The 16,899-nt window shown below is 37.0% G+C and overlaps 1 protein-coding gene and 1 pseudogene across 1 annotated transcript in view; one reads left to right on the top strand and one right to left on the bottom strand.

Moving 5' to 3' along the window:
- Nucleotides 1–6,512: 6,512 nt before the first annotated feature.
- Nucleotides 6,513–6,585, bottom strand: LOC138379199 (small nucleolar RNA U3; annotated as a pseudogene).
- Nucleotides 6,586–10,432: 3,847 nt separating this feature from the next.
- The window catches only part of ZNF280C (zinc finger protein 280C), a 50,905-nt gene continuing 44,438 nt past the window's right edge, over nt 10,433–16,899 (top strand). The window contains exons 1-3 of the mRNA XM_069463350.1: nt 10,433–10,494; nt 12,861–12,904; nt 13,027–13,073. Of these exons, the coding sequence (XP_069319451.1) occupies nt 13,043–13,073 (31 nt within the window). The 5' untranslated portion in view covers nt 10,433–10,494; nt 12,861–12,904; nt 13,027–13,042. The remainder of the gene's footprint in view (nt 10,495–12,860; nt 12,905–13,026; nt 13,074–16,899) is intronic.

Below are 16,899 nucleotides of genomic sequence, written 5' to 3' on the forward strand. Positions count from 1 at the left end.
TTTATGTCTTATCTTACAAATCTTTTCTTTTTTTACCTTTTATTACTTTTTATTTGGATAGACATTTATCCAAAGAATATATGCAAATAGCCAATAAACACATGAAAAGATGCTCAACATCATTAGTCATTAGAGGAATTCAAATCAAAACCACAATGAGATACCTTATCATACCCACTAGGATAATTATAAGCAAAAAAAAAAGCTAAAATGGAAAATAGAAAGTGTTGGTAAGGCTGTGGAGAAACTGGAATCAAAATAAATTTTATTGGGAATGAAAAATGGTACAGCCACTGTGGAAAAGTTTGTTGGTCCATCAAAAAGTTAATCATGGAGTTACCATATGACCCAGCATATACACTCCTAGTTATATAACAAAGAGAATTGAAAATATATTTACATACAAAAATTTGTACATGGATATTTATATTAGGCAAAAGATGGAAACAACATGAATGTCCATCGACTGACAAATGGATAAACAAAATGTGCTACAGACATACAATGGCATATTATTCAGCCATTAAAAAGGAAAGAAGCATGTGGTACAACATGGATGAACTTGAAAACATTATGCTAAGGGAAAGAAGCTAGCCACAAAAGATGACATATTATATAACTCCATTTATATGAAATATCCAGAACAGAGAAATCCACACAAACAAAAAGTAAACTAGTAGTTGTGTATGGCTGGAGGGTAGCTGGGGGTGGGAGTGGGTGGGTAAGGGCATGGTAGCTAATGTGTACAGAGTTTCTTTTTGGGGTAATGAAAGTGTCCTAAAATTGTGGCAATGGTCACATGTATTTGTGAATATACTAAAAACCATTGAATTGCACACTTTAAGTGCATGAATTGTGTGATATGTGGACTATATCTCAATAAAGCTATTTTTAAAAAATCTTGTACACCAATGTCCAGAGCAGCATTAGTCACAATAGCAAAAACTGGAAACAACTCAAATTCCCAACTGAAGAATGGGTAGCCAAAAAGTCATATATTTGTACAATGAAATATTATTCAGCATAAAAAGGAATGAAGTACTGATACATGCTACAACGTGGATGAACCTACCTCAAAAACATTATGCTGAATGAAAGAAGTCAGACACAAGAAACTACATATTGTATGATTGCATTTATATTCAGTGTCCAGAATAGGCAAATCCATAGATACACAAAGCTAATCAATCATTGCTGGCACATAAGAATAGGAGGGAATTGGGAGTGGCTGCTAACAGGTTATGGGTTTTAAGGGGTGGGGAATAATGAAAATGTTCTGGAATTAGATAGTGGTGATGGGTGCATAATATCATAAATTTATACTTGAGAAATCACTCTATTGCACACTTTTAAATGGTGGATTTATGTGTATTTGTCTCAATATTTTAAATTGCCAAAAAAGGCTATACAGGAATAAACCCTCATTTAATGGTAGTTTTTGGCCAGGCATAGTGGCTCATGCCTATAATCCTAGTACTTTGGGAGGCCGAGGCGGGAGGATTGCTTGAGGTCAGGGTTCAAGACCAGCCTGAGCAAGAGCGCAAGAGCAAGACCCTGTCTCTACAGAAAATATAAAACTTAGCTGGCTGTGGTGGCACATGCCTATAGTCCCAGCTACCTGGGAGGCTGAGGCAGGAGGATCGCTTGAGCCCAGGAGTTTGAGGTTGCAGTGAGCTATGATGACACCACTGCACTCTAGCCAGGGTGAGAGAGCAAGACTCTGTCTCGGAAAAAAAAAAAAAAAAATATATATATATATATATATGGTAGTCCTTAAAAAAAATGAGAACAGTTAGTTCTCATAATGGCCAGTTAGTGAAGAGAACCAATAGACTGGTTTTCCAGAAGCTTGGAGAAGAGTTTTAAGAACAGAGCAGTCAAAATCCTTCAAACAGTTTCCATATGCTGATTCCATTCTCACCAGACATCCTTTTAATTATGATTTGGCTTCTCATGTAGCTTTCATTTTAACAGAAAATTTACTGACCAGAGTTTTCTGGTCTTCTTGGCAGTTATATTTTTCATGAAAAAAAAAATAAATTAGATTGGAAGCTTGGTGTATAAGCGTTTTCTGCTCATCCTTCTGAGGCAGATTGACTTTCTCCCCTCCTAATTTTAGGTCAGATGTGGAGACTCAAGACACTAAGAGAATTTGTTACCTAGGGAACCGGGTGGGGATGGGGAGGGTGCTGCAAACAGCTTGAAAGTGGCAGAAGGAGTCTTATGGGCTTTTACAGTGTCTGGGGGTGGGACTAGGAAAACTTCCCCTCAGCACGGGCTGTAGATTTGCAAATTTTATTTGTTTTTTGTTTTGTTTTGTTGTTTTTTTGCCCCCCCCCCCCCCCTTGTTTTGTTTTTTGAGACAGAGTCTCATTCTGTTGCCTGGGCTAGAGTGCCGCGGCATCAGCCTAGCTCACAGCAACCTCAAACTCCCGGGCTCAAGCGATCCTACTGCCTCAGCCTCCGGAGTAGCTGGGACTACAGGTATGTGCCACCATGCCCGGATAATTTTTTGTATATATTTTAGTTGTTTGGCTAATTTCTTTCTATTTTTAGTAGAGACAGGGTCTCGCTCTTGCTCAGGCTGCTCTCGAACTTCTGAGCTCAAACGATCCACCCGCCTCGGCCTCCCAGAGTGCTAGGATTACAGGCATGAGCCACCACGCCCAGCCAGATTTGCAAATTTTAAACTTACCAGGGGTGCCGAAAGAAATGGTGGGCAGGTCGGATTGTTGCCAGTTTTAAATTTCCCACCAGAGGCAGAGACAGACTGGAGAGTTGCGAGTTTTAAATATCCCACTGGTGCCAGAGTCTTGCAGGCTGTAGATTTGCTAGTTTTCAATTTCCTCCCAGCACCAAAGCAGGTATGTGAGCTTTCTTATTAGCCTGTCTGGAAGTGGGGACCAACTACGAATGCTCCAGGATTTTGGAACTTTAAACTTTTATGTTTGTTATTTTGACTCGCTGTCTTTTCCTGTAAAGCTTATTTTTGGGGTCAGAAGCTATAGACGAGAAAGAAGAAACTAGCTCAAATAGGAAATATTGGGTAGGATTCAGTGACTGGACTTTTATGTGTGTGTTAAGGAACGAGCCAGGCAAGATTTTAAGTTTAGGTATCTCTTGAGAGAGAAACCAGTAGTGCCATAGACCTTATGGAGAAACCTTCTTTACAGTTCAAAACACAACGTTTGAAAAATGTGCAGTATTTTGGCAATGTTTCTCGTGTGTTTTTTCTTTACATTTTTGTAACTATTATAGAATTAGGAATAACAGAGACGCAAGCAAAACCGTACGTTTAAAACAAATGCGGTGAAATTAATAACTTCATTTATATTCCTTTCGGTTATCTGATAAAATGTGAGAAGTGCCTCGGGAACAGTAGGTTTTTATAAGCAATATGTATTTTTAAGCTGGTGCCTTTAGCCTTTACACACAGGGAGAACACAGAATTCACATTTCCGTGTGGTCAGATAGAATGTACAGCCATGCTTTCAGGATTGCAACATGGGGTTAAGTGCATGGTTCGCTGAGTAGATCTGCATCTGCATTGGTCCCTCGCCCTTTTCCGCGGCCTTTGTCCGCAGCCCGCGGCCGATGGCCCGTGGCCCACGGCCAGAGAGCTGCTGCCTTCGAGGGTGTGTAACCGTTGCACATGTCAACGCCCGCCAAACACGGTCAGTCAGAAAGGGTACCCGGATGTTCGGGGAGGGTGGAGCCAGCGTCTACCCATGAGGCAGCGCGCGTAGTTATAAATCCCAGCCTTGAGCTGAGGCGCTCATTCCGCGTTGGAAGTCTCTGCGGCCGTTCGTGTTACTGAGGCGGTAGCCCGGCGTTTTCGCGTTCCTCCCTTTCCCCCCTCCTCCTTCTCCTCCTTCTCCTCCTCCTCCTCCTCCTCCTCCTCCTCCTCCTCCACCTCCACCACCTCCTCTTCCTCCTCCTCCTCCTCCTCCTCCTCCTCATCCTCCGATCCCCAGTCAGGCTGATCTGCTCTGCTATCGGTAAGTGCCCCCCGCCCCCGCCTGTGCCGCGCGGAAGCAGGCAGCGGCTCTCCCGCGCGGCCGTGGCCGCCTTGCTCTGAGAGCAGCCACGCCTGAGGCTTTCGATGCCCGCGCGGGTCGTCAGTCTGGACCAGAGCGCGGGGGAGGGGACAGGCTTGGCGGCGCGGCAGTTGGTGGGCCACCATCTTGCGCCGGCCCTGAAGGGGGAGGGATCTCGGAAAGGTAGCTGCTTGGCTGTGGGATTTGGCGGCCCGCTGCTGCGCGGGCAGTGGCCGCTCGAGCCATCGCTACCTCGGCGGCCGACTTCTCACCTCCCGAGGCCTGTGAGTCCGTCCCCAGTCCGGTTTTGGCTTTTCTTTCTAGAGGCAACTCCCTTTGGTCTTTTGTACGTTTGATGCTGATGTCTGACGGAGACCCGCCCACCCCCAAGTCTCTTCAGTCGTACCAAAAGAGACTAGAAGGGGTTTTGAACTTTAAGGCATAAAGGGATCCTGTGTCCCCCTCCTTCTGCCCAAGCCCCCCCCCATAGGTTACCACGTGCACACCCTTGTTCGCTACCAAAGGGACTTACCTTCTCAGTCAGAAATCGTGTTCCATTCCGTTATTGTCTAGAGGATAAGAGCCCTAAGGAGGAACGTGGAGTTAGATATACTGTTTTCTAACAGTGAGCTTTGCACGTTTTACTTAATGAGATGGAAAAAATTATCCCGTTCTGAGGTTTTTCCTGCTCTGGAGATGGAGGGAGTTCCTTTCAATTTATCTCAAGTTTTAATGCTTTTTAAGGAAAAATTTAAGAGGAAAATGTCAACTGAACCAGCATATGCTGGCATGGGAGACCTTCATCCAAGGGATTCTCTTTGTTTGAAAAGATTAAAATTTGGGTTTTTGTTTTTCTTAATCTATGAGCCTGAATTTTTGGCTTTATTGTTTTCAGGTTTGGACTATGAGATTTAATGCCTTTTAGTGCCGTTAAACATAAAATTGAAACCTAGAAGTAGAGTTTTAGACTACAAAAGCCTCCTTTTAGCATTCGTGAGGTGTCCTGGTTTGGGAGTTAGTTACTGTGAAACTCAAACTGTCTCCTTAAGCAGAAACTTTACTGAGCCTATGAAGGCACTGGTTTGCTTATAAAACTATGTTAAGGCTGTGTACCTTTGTTTTAACATAAGCACAAATTTCACTATAATTGTATCTTGCATTTGTGTATTTAAGTGATAATCAGCCCTTTTGAGATGGTCTGTGAGGTGTTGGTAGAACTGTTCTGAGGTGAGGAAACAGACTCAAGGAGAGAACTTTATGGAGGTCATGTGCCTAGGAAGTGTTAGAACCAATTCTTCAACCTAGGTTTTCGGACCCTCATCCAATGCTCAGTTCACTATATTATATGCCACTTTTTATGGGCGTGAGGTGGTAAAGGCGAATAAGCCATGAGGAGGGAGGCTCACTTAAAAATTTTAAGAAATAGGGCCGGGCGCGGTGGCTCACGCCTGTAATCCTAGCACTCCGGGAGTCCGAGGCGGGTGGATCGCTCGAGGTCCGGAGTTCGAGACCAGCCTGAGCAAGAGCGAGACCCCCGTCTCTACTAAAAATAGAAATTATCTGGCCAAATAATATATATATATAGAAAAAATTAGCTGGGCATGGTGGCGCGTGCCTGTAGTCCCAGCTACTCTGGAGCCTGAGGCAGGAGGATCGCTTGAGCCCAGGAGTTTGAGGTTGCTGTGAGCTAGGCTGACGCCAGGTTACTCACTCTAGCCCGGGCAACAGAGTGAGACTCTGTCTCAAAAAAAAAAAAAAAAAAAAAAAAAAAAATTTAAGAAATATTATTCAATTCGCTTTTTCTTTATATTTTTATTTTAAGACTTCATATTTTTTCAACTTTTTAGTACTTAACATTTCCAAGCATGTTGAAAAGTTGAAGAATGGCCTATTGAAAAAGTTCTGATGTTGAAGAACTCCAAATTTCAGCTTTTCCTGTTGAACTTGTTTTCCCAAGTTAGATTTTTTTTCAGTCCAGTTTGGCTTTTTTTGGTCTAGTATTTTACTACTCAGCATTGTGTCTTTTAGTAGGGGAGAAAAGAGTAAGGGAAATGGGATATACAGTTCTGTACCTTCCCTTTCTCCCACTTGTTTTCTTTTCTTTATTCAACAGGATGTTTAGAACCATACCAAGAATTTATTTGTTGGTGTTTTAATGAAGTGGGCAGGTGAAATACCAAAAGAGAATAGCAATTTTTGTAAATAGAAGGTAATTTACAGCTTTAAATAACAGGATACTGGAAATTTATATTGAAAACATTTTGTTATTCAAAAGTCACTTTTCAAAGATCAGAAATATTTATCACTTATGTTCACTAATTAGATATATAACTCTGAATTTTTTTTCTGTATCTTCTGCCTCAGAGAAAAACTTAAAAACACTGGGTTTTCAGTCAGGTTGTTTCAAGTAATGATTCAGGAAGACTTGATTTATTCAGTAATTTTGATCAAAAATGTATGTCTAGACTTTTTTCCCCCAGTGCTCTACAAGTTCAGAGAAACTTCTCTAGTAAAGAACTATAGAAATGATCCCTGAAAGTATAATCTTTGTCTGGACCTTTTTGATTCATTCTTTGCAAAGTGGTCTTCTTTTAGAAAGTGTTCCTCTTTCTTTCTTTTTTTTCTTTCTTTTTTTTTTCATTTTTTTCAGTTTCATTTCTTAATTTTTATTTTTAACTGACATCTGATAATTGTGTATATTTATGGGATACAATGATGTTTTGATCTATGTATGCATTGCAGAAAGATTCAATCAGGCTAATTAATATATACATCATTTCACCAGTTGATCATTTTGTTGTGGTGAGAACATTAAAAATATATTTTAGCAATTTTGAAATAATACATTATTATTGACTGTGGTCACTTTGTAGGGCAATAAATAACTAAAACTTATTTCTCCATTCTCACCAAAACTTTGTACTCTTTGATTAACATCTTCCCTTTCCCGTCTCTTCTGCTCCTCCCTCCCCCCAGCCTCTGGTAACCACTTTTCTATTCTCTGTTTTTATGAGATCAACTCTTTTCCACGTATAAGTGAGATCATACAGTATTTTTTTCAGAGGCTGATAAGAGAATCTTTAGACAAAGATTAAAGACATTTGAGGAAATGTAAATCATTGTTAATCTTTGCACTAGATTTCCTGTTTTAGAAAATAGATTATTTTCATTAAAAGTATTTATATTTAACATGTAATGGTTTTATCTTGAATAAATGAATACATATTTAAAATCTGTCTGGGTTTCAGATTCTAATATGGTATCAATAGATATCATCCACATAAACATAAAGCTCAGTAGGATCCTCAGTAAGTTTTAAGAATGGAAAGAGGTCCTGAGACAAAGGAGTTTGAGAACTACTGATCTGATGTAGTTTATTTGTGATAGTATTTTAATTGAGTTCTTTATGTGAAGTAGAATTTTGTTCTCTTTTTAGTGCTTGTACTCATCAACTTGTAGTCTGACTTCAGGTAAAGAAGTTGTTTTTATTTTTTTATTTATTTATTTATTTATTTATTTATTTTGAGACAGAGTCTCACTCTGTTGCCCAGGCTTAGAGTGAGTGCCGTGGCATCAGCCTAGCTCACAGCAACCTCAAACTCCTGAGCTCGAGCGATCCTCCTGTCTCAGCCTCCCGAGTAGCTGGGACTACAGGCATGCACCACCATGCCCGGCTAATTTTTTCTATATATATTTTTAGCTGTCCATATAATTTCTTTCTATTTTTTTTAGTAGAGATGGGGTCTCGCTCTTGCTCAGGCTGGTCTCGAACTCCTGAGCTCAAACGATCCGCCCACCTCGGCCTCCCAGAGTGCTAGGATTACAGGCGTGAGCCACCGCGCCCGGCCAAGAAGTTGTTTTTATACAATGATAGTTGTGTAAAAAAAATTTTTTAAAGGAGCAGTTAAGCAAAATACTACAAAGTCCTGTATAAGAATATTTCGTGTATTTTATTTATTTAATCTTCACAGTAGTGCTGTAAGGAAGGTATTACTGTTTTTATTTTGCAGATAGAAAGTAAGGCTCAAGGAGATTGATTAATCTTCCCATAGGTTTGGCGAACAGGACGTGATAGGGCAGAAGTTCCCACTCAGATTTCAGTCTCTATGTCCAGTGTTCCCATCATTGAACTTACTTGACATTTTCCCTGGTGGATAGTTTTACTCCTATAAAATGTTAATTAATTAATAATATTATATATTAATAATATATTATGCATTAATTATATATACTTCCTGGGGTTACTTTAGGAATTACAGCATATCTTATGAAACTTATATATTTACTGTACAGATTGGCTTTGAAAGGCCAGTAATTATGTATTAGTCTTTTCCCCAGGTTATGTCATTTACATATGAATTATAATAAAATCATATGCCTAGAAAGTCTTTACCCTGAATATAATATAAAATTACTTGGTAAAAAGCAAATTTTATTAGAGTGCTCCATCCCAAAAACTAATATAAGAGAAAATATTTTAAAATGTAGGCAAACTTTGTAAGGTGTTATGGTAATGAATTTTAAATCTTATTGTAAACTATTTTCTACAAATAGATGAAGATTGAAATTAAGAGACAAAAACTGAAAACAAATAAACTAGGAGGAAAATAGTAAAGTTACTTTCTCAAAATGTATTTGGACTTCATGTGTTCAGGCTTTCAAAAGATATATAATTTTCACAATATAAAAAGTTCTTAGACAAAGAAAAGATGGGGAGTCTCTGTTTCTTTTTGAATTGTATGTGATTTGTTCCTAAAACCTGGTTTGAGAGTGAATTGTTTAGATGCTAGTGAAATTTTCTAAGGAACCAAGGTATAATCTGGTGTTTCTTGGATTTGAGTACTGTACCAATCACTTCCTGTTATAAGAAAAACATTTTCATAGACAGCCCATACTTAAAACGTTTAAAATATTCTCAGAGTTCTTACACAATTATACAACAAAGCAATCAAGTGAGACTACAAAACCAACCAATGCTGTTTGAATCAACTTAATATATTGAATGAATAATATATTTTGCTGAAGCAAAGTCACTGCCTACTTCTATTGAGTTTTCATACCTACAATTCATACCTATATAAATAATATCAAGATTTTTCTATTTGAACCCTTTTTAATGCCCTGATTTCTATAGCTAACCATATTGTCATTTACCCTTCATTTAGTGCATATGTATCATTTAGATATTTTCTATCTACTAATAAGCCACAGCAATAAAAATGATAGTACTTGGTGACAATGCAGTTGTAAATACAAACAGAAACATGAGTACTGAATTATGTAGCCAAGCTTAATTATAAGGTGGTCATCCAGATGATGCCCAGAGTATGTTTGTGTTAATTTTTTAGATAGCAAAACAAAAATATAGAATTATAGAGCTCTCTTGTACCATCTGGAATATATCTACTTTCCCTAGAGGTCTGTTGACCCTGGTTTGGAAAATGCTGTGGTAATTCATTGGTGAGTTTATTATTACTCTTGAATAGAAGTGCCAGAAACCTAGCTCAGTAGGATAAACCAAAAATGAATAATTTTTTCCTCTCAACTGAAAAGCTGTAGTGGATAATTTGCTTCAACTATGACTAGCTTCAGGTATTTAAATAGTACCGTCAGGACTTGAATGTCTCTCTACCCTACCCTTTTTCTTTCTCTACCCCAGAATCTTATGGCTTTGCTATCCTCTTTGTTGGTTTCTTTATTAGGTACTCTTTTTTCCACAGAGTGACTCCATCACTCCTAGGCTTGTATTCTACTAGCTGACTATTTTCTTAACAGCTTTATTGAGATACAATTCACATAGCATACAATTTACCCATTTAAAGTGCACAATTGAATGGCTTTAGTATATTCACAGAGTTGTGCAACCATCACAGTTAATTTTAGAACGTTTTCATCACCCCAGTAAGAAACCCTGTACCCATTAGTGGTCACTCCCCCGCAACCCTCCCAGCCATAGGCAGCCACTACTCTACTTTCTGTCTATAGATTTGCCATTTCTGGACATTTCATGTAAATAAAATACAATATGTGGTCTTTTTGACTGACATCTTTCATTTAGTATAATGTTCTCAAGGCCCACCCATATTGTAGCATGTATCAGTGCTTCATTCCTTTTTATTGCTAAATGTTATTCCATTTTATGTGTATATCACATTTTGTTTATCCATTCTTGAATTGGTGGGTATTTGGGTTGTTTTTGCTTTTTGGCTATTATGAATAATGCTGGTATGAATATTTGTGTACAAATTTTTGTGTGGACATATGTTTTCAATTGTCTCTGTCTGTAGGAGTGGAATTGCTGGATCATGTGGTAACTCTATGTTTAACTTCGTGAGGAACTGCCAAAGTGTTTTTCACGTGGCTGCACCATTTCACATTCTCACCAGCAGTGTTTGAGGGTTCCAGTTTCTCTACATCCTTGCCAACACTTGTTATTATCTATCTTTTGATTATCCTAGTGAGTATAAAACAGGATCAATTAATTTTTTAAATATTTTTGATTGTGGTAAAATACACATAACGTATACTTTACCGTTTTAACTATGTTAATCCATCATTTTTTTAATTTTTTTTTGTAGAACAAGCTCTTTTAAAAGATGGTTGAATTTTATATATATGAAAGCTGAAACCAAAATATAACTAGATAGTAATAATGATTATTTATACAGGCAGTCTCCAAAAAGTGAATGGGTTGTGTTTAAGAGATATTTCATTAGTCACTTAGTTGGAATTCATTTTCTCCTGTAAGAACAGTGTATTTAAACATGGGCAGGTATCTCCACCTGAATAAATAGCTGAAATAGAGAGTTCTTTCCTTTTTTGCCTGTTTTGATGCCAACTCTGAGTTGCAGAACCTAGAGACCCTTTGGAGCTCACTACTAATATTATAGAAGCTCTAAGATCCCTACTGAATGTCTTTGATGGATAGTCCATTTCTCTGACAGCTGACTTAATCCCCCATACAATTCCTTCCCTTGCCACCAAAACTCTGAAGTGGTGACTTGAGGGTTTTCTTGTGGTGATAGTTTTGGAGGGTTCAAATCCTTCCCCAAAGGAATCCATGAAATTTATTTGTTTATTTTTTGTTTAAACTGGAACTAAATATGATAGTCTTTAGATTTGTTTTGTCCAGTAGAAATGTTCTGTAGCTGCATCGTCCGATATAGTAGCCACTAGCCACTTGTGGCTTTTGAGCACTTGAAATGTGGCTAGAATAACTGAGGAGCTGCATTTTTATTTTTAATTAAATAAAAGTAGCCACATGTGGCTAGTGGTTACCTCATTGGATAGCACAGCTCTAGACTGAAGTTATGTTTCTAATGGCATCCAAGGCTTTCTGACTTTTTAAAGTGTTTATGAATATACCAATTGAGGCTCCTTGGTGACTGCTGTGGGCCTCAAAAGCCACCTATATAGCCATAGGCAGTGGATATGACTTGTTTATGTAGATGACTTTTTACATTTAGTGCTCATTTTAGGATGTTTGTGCCAATAAATATTTTATATGATCATTTAATAGAAGTGTTGAGCCAGGCCTGGTGGCTCCTATGCTGTAGTCCTAGCTACTTCAGAGGCTGAGGTGGGAGGATCGCTCGAGCCCAGGAGTTCAAGGCTGTAGTATGTTATGATCATGCCTGTGAATAGCCACTGAACTCCAGCCTGGGCAACATAGCAAGACCCTGTCTCTAAAACAATTTTTTTGTTATTATATGAGTATCAAAGATTGTACAGTTGTGACTCAGAAAATATTCTGTGTTCTTGGTAGCAGCAGATCCTTAATGGTGAGCAAGAATTGTCATGTATTTCTCTACTTGACATATGTATTACCTTAATTCTAGTTTAGGGACAAGCGCTAACTTTTATACCGGTAACTTCTTGTGGAATTAAAGTAATTTTTTTCCTTTGGGCTAATTGAGTCCAAATAATTTGGAATTCAGGAAAGTTTGCTTCTGTCTGTCTAAGAATAATTAGAGACTGAATTAGTTCTGTATATCCTACTTTAGATTTTTGATGTCTAATTTTGACCCTTTTTGTTTTATAACCTAAATAGTTTTTTAATAGTGTTTATTTTGTATGTAGAATATTTGGTATATACATGAGAACTCAGAATACAAATTCCTGTTTAAAATAAAGCAATTGAAATGTTTTTTGATAATATTTAATGTAACAGCTTTTTTAACATGTACATGGGGAAAACCACAGAGTGATTACCCATAACAGCTTTTTTAAAAGCCTAAACAACCATTGACATATTAGATTGTAAACTTCTGAAGGCAAGGACTATGCCTTATTTATCTTTGTTTTTTTCTCTAGAATTTAGCACATTAAGTTGAGCAAGAAGACAATGAGTATTTTTTAATGAATTAAGATATGATGAAATTTATCTAAGTAATTTTCTGTTGCTTTTCAGTTACAGTTCATTTAAAAAAAACTAAAAGTATAAATGTGTGTTTTCTTACAATAATAACATATTTCTGAAATGTGAATAGGTAATATTAAAGATTAATGTCACTTCACATTTCAAAATTCAGATTTACTAAAAGAGATATATTACATTTTTACATAAGGATGCCTTTTAAAATTTACTTGTAATTTAATAATTCATCAGATTTTTTCAAGTAGTAAATGCGTCCTTCATACATTCAACATTTTATTTACTAAATTTGCATTCATTCAAGAATGACATAATTATGTAAAGTTAGTTACATGTGTATATCAAACATATCAAATTCAAAAGGTGAGCTTTTTGTAGAAGAAAAAGATTAAATCTGTGTATTTAATTTAACAAAATCCACACTAATAGTGGATGTCTTTATTTTATAGGGTGGAAAACAGACCCAACTTATTATCTTGTCTGGAGTTACATGGTAAGTTTAGTGGAGATTGAAATTATATCCAAATATTTCTGGATCCCAAGTTTCATGTTTCAATATTTGTTGTTACTTAAAGCGACTCAAAAAATTGATAGATGTCATTTGTTGATACTTAGGTGATCCTGCAACTTGATGGATGACAACAACGCTCTCCAACCAAAAAGTAAGTATTGCTGCCGCAGTTGATACTAATATGCGTGGCTTTTGTACTGATAATCTTTCTTCAAGAGGAAAGGTTAGAGATAGAGGTGGGCACATTTTCTTAAAAACAGAAATACCTAAATTTATTAAAGTAATGTATACTCATAATAAAAAACCAAACAATATACAGTAAAAATGTCAGTAAAGTAGAAATGAAATGTTTTCTCCTCATCCCTGGAGATAACTACTATTGTAGGTTTGGTCTACATAATCACAAACTTTTTCTATGCATAGACAAAAAAAAATTATTTCTACATAAGATCATACTATATATGCTATTATGTACCTTTTAAAAAATTTTGTTCAACTTGGCTATATTGACAATGGTAGTACCCAATTAAAAAGAATAAGGAAGACCTATGTGTCCACATGGTATCACATGGCATCAACATTAATATAAGTATTTTTTTAATTAATGGTATATGTAGGGCTCCCTCATTTCTTTAAATTTGGCATTGCCTGACTGCCTAGTTTCTTGGTACATAGAATTATCATATGTTAAGTGCCTGCTACATATCCAGTAGACTACTGTGTGTAGGAAGAAATACAAAGGAAGAAGAAAATACATTCTTCACTGCCAAGGAGCTTACTTTGGAGTTAGTTTAAGACACATGAAGAAATAGTGAGCAGTTTGAAATCATAGATAGTAAATCTTGAATACTGTAGTATAGACTGTCAATGCAGTAAAAAGTGAAAGAAAAATAGGACTGATGGTTTGAGGAAGTTATAATTGAACTAGGATTGAGAAGGGGCAGGGAATGAATATTTTGTTGGGTATTTGCTTGAAGTTAGATACTTTATATGGCATTTTCCTGAATCTGTGTTACCACTTCTATTAGGTACATATTGTACTCATGTTAGAGGTGAGGAAATAGGTTCAAGTAATTTCTTCAGGGACACGTGATTAGAAATGGTATGATGAGGATTTGAACTATTGAATTTGACATCAAGTCTGTGCTCTTTCCACTATACTCCATGATGTGGACAGTATAAGGAGAAAGGATATTCTAAGTGGAAGAAGCAGTATGAATGAGGGCTTCGAGGGACACATTTAGGATGGTGTTTTCAAGTATTCAAAATATGCAAATGATAAACTATGAATTATGTTTTTAATTTGATATATAGAACGTTTTATATGATATTTTTTGAGGTATTGTTTAGAAAAGAAGGGGATCAGTTCATAATATTGGTTACATTTGGGAGGATGAGAAGGTTTTTTGTTTGGAGGTTTGGTTTACTTGCTTTTTGGTAGGTGGACTACTAAACATTAAGCAACATTAGCTAAGAAATGGTTTGTGGCATACCTGTATAGAAAGGGAAATTAAATTAAAATTTTTTTAAGTGGCATCAATTTGTTAAGATGTTTTTATTATGTATGCTATACCCAAATCATTGTTTTCAAGTAGTTCCTTTTAACACCATGCTAAATTATGGTCTTAGTTTTGAGTAAAAAGTAGAAATGGCATTATTGTAATATGGTAAAACTACTTTTAGAAATGACTGCATTTAAAAGACAAAGATGATATTGTCTAAGCTAGAACCCTGAAGTTGTTTTGTTTTGTTTGGATTTATTTATTTTCTGGTTGTCCCTCCATCCACATCTCACTCCAACACTTATATCTACCCCATTGCTATGATTTTAGTTTAGATCTCCATAAATACTTCTTTTTAACCAAAACAATACACACACAGTTTTTTAAAGTCAAGCAATCTGGAAAGGCTTTAAGTTGTATAACCACAGTTTCTTGAAGGGAGAAAAGGAGAGAAAAGAGATCCTGTATATGTAAAAATTGTATTGTGTTGAATGTCATGTTTTCTGCGTCCTGTGTCTTCCTCCTTGATTGAGTCTTGTATTTTGGTGGATTCTTCCTGAGAAAGAAAGGGTGAAGAGGAAATAAATTTTGTATGATATTGCTGGTCTTAATTTTTTTTTTTTTGAGACAGAGTCTCACTCTGTTGCCCAGGCTAGAGTGAGTGCCGTGGCGTCAGCCTAGCTCACAGCAACCTCAAACTCCTGAGCTCAAGCGATCCTCCTGTCTCAGCCTCCCGTGTAGTTGGGACTACAGGCGTGCACCACCATGCCCGGCTAATTTTTTCTATATATATTTTTAGCTGTCCATATAATTTCTTTCTATTTTTAGTAGAGATGGGGTCTCGCTCTTGCTCAGGCTGGTCTTGAACTCCTGAGCTCAAACGATCCGTCCACCTCGGCCTCCCAGAGTGTTAGGATTACAGGCGTGAGCCACCGCGCCCAGCCTCTGGTCTTTATTCTTGATGAAAGAATATATACCTCATGCTTGATGAAAAGATTGGTTGAGTGTGGAATTCTAAACTGAAAATTACTTTTACTAAGACTTTTATAAGCATTATTTTAACTTTCTTCCTCCTCCACCTCGATTTTAGGATATTCTCTTTATTTCCAGCATTCTCAGATTTTGTGATATATCTCTCTAATGTAGTTTTTTTTCCTTGATCATTGTGCTGGGTGCTAGTGGACCCTTTCATTCCGGATGTTTATGTCCTTTAGAACAGGGAATTTTTTTTTTTACTCTTCCTTTGATTACCTCCCCTCTCCTTTTTCTCTATTCTCTGTAGCGTTTATTAGGTGAATGTTGTACCTTTGAAATTGATTTTTCTAACAATCTTGCCTTCTTGATTTAATTTTTTTTTATCTTTTAGTTCCACATTTACTCAACTTTGGCATTTGGTTGCTTTTTAACTGAATTTTGGCTGTCTTGTTTTTAGTATTTATTTTCTGAATGTTACTTTTTATAATCTTATCTCTCTAAAGATGCTAATTATAGCTTCTCTATTATTTTCTTCTGCTCAACTGTATTATTTCTGTTTTCTTTAATATCTTTTGGTCTGTTTTATTGCTTTGATATTTAACATTGGAGGTTTTCCTCAAATTTCTGGTGCTCATTGGTGATTCATCCACATTTAAGAGTGAGGCACTTTTTCATAAGTTTGTTGGCCATTCTTCTGTCTTGTTTTGAAAAATTTCTGTTCGTGTCCTTTGCCCACTTTTTGATAGGGTTGTTTGATTTTTTTCTTGCTGATTTTCCTGAGTTCTACATAGATTCTAGTTATCAGTCCTTTATTGGATGTGTAGCATGCGAAAATTTTTCCCATTCTGTAGATTGTCTGTTTACTCTCGTGACGGTTTCTTTGGCTGTGCAGAAGCTTTTTAATTTAATCAGGTCCCATTTATTTATTTTTGTTGTTGCTGTGATTGCCTTTGGGGTCTTCTTCATAAATTCTTTGCCTAGGCCAATGTCTATAAGAGTCTTTCCCACATTTTCTTTTAGAATTCTAATAGTTTCACTCCTAAGGTTTAAGTCTGTTATCCACCGTGATTTGATTTTTGTGAGAGGTGAAAGGTGTGGGTCCTGTTTCAGTCTTCTACATGTGGCTATCCAGTTTTCCCAGCACCATTTATTGAAGAATGTCCAAGAAACATATGAAAAAATGCTCAACATCTCTAATCATCAGGGAAATGCAAATCAAAACCACAATGAGATATCACTTAACTCCAGTGAGAATGGCCTTTATCAAAAAGTCCCGTGACAACAAATGTTGGCGTGGATGCGGAGAGACAGGAACACTCATACATTGCTGGTAGGACTGCAAACTAGTGCATCCTCTGTGGAAAGCAATATGGAGATACCTTAAACAGATACAAGTAGAGCTACCATTTGATCCAGCGATCCCATTATTGGGCGTCTACCCAAAAGAACAAAAGACATTCTATAACAAAGATATCTGCACCCGAATGTTTATAGCAGCAC

This window comes from Eulemur rufifrons, chromosome 30, assembly GCF_041146395.1.
Source record: "Eulemur rufifrons isolate Redbay chromosome 30, OSU_ERuf_1, whole genome shotgun sequence".
Lineage (NCBI taxonomy): Eukaryota > Metazoa > Chordata > Mammalia > Primates > Lemuridae > Eulemur > Eulemur rufifrons.